Source organism: Numida meleagris, unplaced genomic scaffold (genome assembly GCF_002078875.1).
Source record: "Numida meleagris isolate 19003 breed g44 Domestic line unplaced genomic scaffold, NumMel1.0 unplaced_Scaffold567, whole genome shotgun sequence".
In the NCBI taxonomy this organism is placed as follows: Eukaryota; Metazoa; Chordata; class Aves; order Galliformes; family Numididae; genus Numida; species Numida meleagris.
The window spans coordinates 12036-17535 of NW_018364783.1; the positions used below are offsets into that span (position 1 = coordinate 12036).

Genomic DNA, 5500 nt, shown 5'->3' on the forward strand with positions numbered 1-5500 from the left:
GAGTGCAAAGAGCTAGGGAGAAGAAGTCCAGGCCCAGTGACAGGCGTTCATCCTGGAATGCAGTCTGGACAGACCTGTGGTCAGGAAACAGTGCTGCTTTCCAATTCCAGTTATAGCAGGGCAGTAGGGTCTGGACTTCTTCAAGCTCTTCTGCCTCGGAGCACTATGGGGTATTTCAGGCTGAGGCTGGGATTCGTGTCACCTCCCTTCCTCTAAGCTGATCTCCGTGACAACTTTACAGGACATCTGTGTGGTTGCTTTAGATATGAAACCCCTGCAACTTCCCAAGAGGTGACGTGTTATCCAGCAAGTGTGATCTCATCCCAGCTGCTGGAGTGCTGTGTCCTAAGGGAAAGAATTCCCTGAAACACATTTCATTTTCCATCCCAGCATGACAGACAGAGGGTAGGAAGAAAGAAGATAGGAAAAATCCTTTTTTTTTTTCACCCCATCCACACATTTTCTAGTGGCTGGAGGTCTCTGTCTATCTACTTTCCCATCAAAGAGTAAGACCTGGGATAAGGAGTATTCTGTTTTGCTCACTGGTGTGTCTGCTTGTTTCCAGCTGCGCACGGTGCTCCTGAGAGGGATGCTGGAGGGAAATCTCACCGAGGTGATAGAGTTTGTTCTCGAAGGCTTCACTGACAGCCCTCAGGTACGAGCCCTCCTCTTCACACTGCTGCTCCTCCTTTACACTGCCAGCCTGGTGGGGAATCTCACCATCATCACGTTAACCCGAGTCGACTCCCGCCTGCAGACCCCCATGTACTTTTTCCTCTGTAACCTGTCCTTCATTGACATCACCTACTCCTCTGCGATCGCTCCCAAGACGCTGGTGAACCTGTTAGCGGAGAAGAAGGTAATTTCATTTCCGGGCTGTGCTGCACAATTTTTTCTTCACTCTTTTTCCATCAATGCTGAAGTTGTGCTCCTAGCCGTGATGGCGTATGATCGGTTTGTATCTGTTTGCAACCCACTGCGGTACGTGGTCCTCATGTCCAGACAGGAGTGTGCTCGGTTGGTCTCTGTTTCGTACCTGTGTGGATGCATCAGTTCGGTTGCCCACACGGCTTCCCTGTTCAGCCTGTCTTTCTGCGGGTCCCATGTCATCGATCACTTTTTCTGCGACATCCCCCCGCTGCAGCAGCTCTCCTGCTCTGACACGCGTTTTGCTCGCGCAGTGCACATGGCCTTTGCTGCAGCAGCAGGCTCAGGCACTGCCAGCATCATCCTCATCTCTTACCTGTGCATCATCTTTGCTGTCCTGCAGATTCGTGCTGCCCAAGACAGGTGGAAAGCTTTTTCCACCTGTGCCTCCCACCTGTCTGCCGTCACCCTGTTTTATGGGACTCTCTTCTTCATCTACTTAAGACCAGTGCCCAGCATCTCTGCTGATCAGTGCAAAGTGGCGGCTGTGTTTTACACGCTGGTAATCCCTGCGGTGAACCCCCTGATTTACAGCCTGAGGAACAGGGAGGTGAAGGATGCCCTGAGGAGGTTGATACTGAAAATGTTTGTCAATAAGTAAAATCATCTCATGGAACAAATCTGAAGGTGTGTAAGATTAGGAGGTGACTACACAGAGTATAACTTGCGTCTTGTCAAAAACAGCAAAAACACCTCAATGAAGACATCCAAAGCAGAAAAAGAAACGTTGGGCCAATGGAGATGATCTTCTTGTACTGAGAGAGAGGAGATTGTGTATAGCATATGACAGATTATGATAGAAAATCATCAGGCAGCTCTAGCGATGAGGCAGAAGTCCACTCTCAACATGAGAGTGTGACCCCCATCACCGTAATCTGTATTGTGAGGAATATTCCAGAAACTAAAAACATAAGAATGGTGGTATACTGAGTTGTACCAAGGAGTTGCATCACCAGCTCAAACAAAACAGCACCTAACCTTTGCAGGAGAAGTTCTTTCCAGGTCTGCATGACTTCATCCACCAAATGCCCACGTCAAGCCAGCTGTCTAGGTTTCCTTGCAGGTCATATAGGAAGAACTGTGTCTCTTGAGAACTTCCCCCTCTCCTCAGGCACCTATCTTAGCATAGGAGCTTTCTTTTTGAAGGTTTCTGCTTGCCGAAGAATGTGAGCAACGACAAGTACAGGGTAGAATATGTGTCACCCGGCTTTGTTTTTCTTGAGAGAAATAACGCAATGCTCGCATTCCTAATTTCCAAGCTCTGTTTAGTGGGTTCCATTTGTTCCTATGTAATCCTTTCACCTTTGCACATTACTTACACACCTGCCAGGCATTAGAAATAATAGTAATAGTCTGTTAAAAGATACTCTTCTGTAGCATTTATGCCCAGAGCTTATTGTTGTCAGCTGTGATTTCAGAGATGTTGTGGGTAGCCTGCTCTGCAGGCAGTTGAAATCTTTTAGATTGGGTGCTGCTAATGAATTACAGACATTCCAGAAAGTGGAGTTTTTATTCCCAGGGCTTATATCTGTAAAGGCTGTGAGGAAGGAGAACGTCTGCTCCTTGAAGGTATTGGTCAGGGCTCTTTTCCCTTGTCCTATCACTACAGATCCTGCTAAAGAGTCTGGCCTCTTCTTTCTTAGAGCCCCCCTTTAGATACTGAAAGGCCACTCTCAGGTCACCTCGCAGCCTTCTCTTCTCCAGGCTGCACAGCCCCAGTTCCCAGCCTGTCCTCATAGGAGAGGTGTTCCATCCCTTGGACCAGTTTTGCAGCCCTCCTCTGGACGCACTCCAACAGGTCCATGTCTCTCTTGCACTGAGGACTCCACATCTGGATGCAGTACTGCAGGGGAAGTCTCACCAGTGCAGAGCAGAGGGGCAGGATCCCCTCCCACTCCCTGCTGAGACAAGTTCACCCACCTTGTTACCAAGGGAAGCCTGCTGGAGGCTGTGTCCCCAAGCTGCTGGAGTTGAAAAAGCACTTGGAACACGCTCTCAGAGATACGATTTGAGATTTGGGTGGTCCTGCATGGAACTAGGAGTGGCAGTCAAAGATCCTTGTAGGTCCCTTCCAACTCAGGGTATACTATAATTTCATGATTCTACAGACTCGCAGGATGTCACGTGTTCTCAAGGCTGCTGACTGGTTACATGGGCTTTCTGGCTGCAGTGATGGGATACAAGAGAAATTTTGGCCCCAGTAGAGGCAGAGCTGCTGGCAGGAGTCACTGCCCAGCCAGGAGGGATGCTCAGAGCCTGAGCCATCCCAGCTGAGAAAAGTCCTTTGCCAAGGCAGTCCATAGGGCCATTGGCTTAGGCCACAGCTATCTCACTCTGCTGGAGGGTGTTCAAGCCTTTTCTCTGTGCCTTTGCTGGATCCAGGGTTCAAGATAGACTTGCAGAGCCTCCATGGGTGTTGTGTTTTAATCCAGCAGGTGGCTGAGCACCACACACTCGTTCACTCACTCCCCACTCTTCCTAGTGGGATGGGGGAAGAGAATCCGAAAAAAAAAACCAACCACAAAGAAGAACTGATGGTTAAATAAAACTATTTACTAAGACAGAAAAAGAAAAGGATAATAATTATGACAAATACACATATATACATATACATACGAATGTACATATGTTATGCACATGCAGTTGTTCACCACCCCCCAATTAATGCCAAGCTAGCCCCCCAAGAAGCAAAAGTGAGCGAGATGAACTCCCACCCCCTTCAAAACTCCTTCCACATGATGTCATATGGTACAGAATTCCCCTTTGGCCAGTTCCAGTCACCTATTCTAATTCTGTTCCCTCCCAGCTCCTTGGGCCCTTTGCTGAAGATGGCCTTGGCTCTGTACAATACTGTTGAGCAACAACTAGAAACATTGGTGGACCAGACGCTCAGAAGAAAACAATTCTGTCCCAGCAGAAACAAGGAACATATCCACCTCTTACTCCATAGCATTTACTAAGGTAGTATTTCAGGCAGTGGCACAGGACACAGGATATGTTTCCAGACATTCGGTGGTTGCTTCCACCACTCTAAATACCTGGCGAGTTTGTGAGAGTGATTGAATCCACCTGCCAGGCCTCCCCATATTTACATTTCAGCCATTGGCCTCTATACCAGAGGAGCTTTATCTGCTCTGGAGAAACAATTCCCTTCCGTCTGAAACTAAAACAAACATCTTTATCAGTGACATAGACGATGGGATGGAGTGCACCCTCAGCAAGCTGGCAGACAACACAAGCTGAGCGGCGCAGTTGACAGAAGGAAGAGGCGTTATCCAGAGGGACGTGTACAGGCTTGAAAAGTGGGCCCAGGCGAACTGAACGAGGTTCCACAAGGCCAAATACAAGGTGTTCCACGTGGGACATAGAATGAATCATAGAATGGCCTGGGTTGAAAAGGACCTCAAAGATCACTAAGTTTCAAGCCCCCCGCTTGAGTGCAGGGTTGCCAACCACTAGACCAGGCTGCCCAGAGCCACGTCCAGCCTGGCCTTGAATGCTTCCAGGGATGGGGCATCCACAACCTCCTTGGGCAACCTGTTCCATGTGCATCACCACCCTCTGTGTGAAAAACTTCCTCCTAAGTTGGGGTCGGGGTAATTTCAGATACGTGTACAGACAAGGAGAAATCCTTGAAAGTAGTCCTGCCCAGGGCTGTGCTGGGGCCGGAAGGCTGCACTGCTCCATAGCGATGAAGGCCACTGCCCCACCCTCCATTATGGGCTGGGCCAGCACACAGCATAGAAGGCCGCTGGTGCACAACCCCCCACGGCATTCACTGTCTCCACACCCACACGACAGGGACGGGAGGCAGTGGACGCTACGGGGTCAGGGGCAGCTGTCCTCACAGACCCCAGGAGGGAGAGCGACCATTGGTGACCATTGGCCACAGCTTTTGGAGGCTGAGGGTCTCTTCTGATCCCCGTGACCATGCTGCGGGACAGTGTGGGACGGGGACAGGCAAAGTGCAGCCGGCCCTCTCCCCATCGGGGCCCACCACAGCCCCCCGCCAGCCCTGCACAGAGGGAGGGGCACAGGCGGGAGCTAGAGGTGCTGCGGGCCCAACTGGAGGGCGAGCGGCTCCGCTCCCAGGAGCTGCAGCGCCGCTGGGCCGCCAAGAGACACCAGCTGCAGGAGGCAGCAGAACGGGAGCGGCAGCTCCTGGCCGACCGACTGTGCTCCAAGTGGGAGCAGGAGCAAGCATCAGAGATGCAGTGACTGTGGGAGCTGAGCCAGAGGCAGCGGGCAGCGGAGATCCGCCAGCTGCTGCAGGCGAAGGAGGCCGAGCTCTGCCAGATGCAGGAGCAGCTGCAGCAGCAGTGCAACGACACTGTCCTCCATGCACGGACCATGCAGCGGCAGCTGGCGGAGGAGCTGGTGAGGCGCAGCACGGGCAGCAGCGTGGCCTGTGGAAAGCTGCAGGAAGTCCAGCGGCAGCTCTGCTGGAAGTCCCGTGGAGAGCAGGCCGCCCACATCCTGCGCCTCCAGCGTGAACTGCAGGGGCAGAGAAGGCGCTTCCTGCAGTACATCCTGGAGCGGGGAGAGGGACAGCCGCCCGCCTCCCACAGCTGTG

At 51.8% G+C, this 5500-nt stretch overlaps 1 protein-coding gene across 1 annotated transcript; it reads left to right on the plus strand.

Annotated features, from left to right (window-relative positions):
- Positions 1-487: 487 nt before the first annotated feature.
- Positions 488-1528, plus strand: LOC110391864 (olfactory receptor 5AP2-like). Its single transcript, XM_021383812.1, has one exon. It carries the CDS (start codon positions 590-592, stop codon positions 1526-1528), a length of 939 nt encoding a protein of 312 aa, XP_021239487.1. The 5' UTR covers positions 488-589.
- Positions 1529-5500: the final 3972 nt, after the last annotated feature.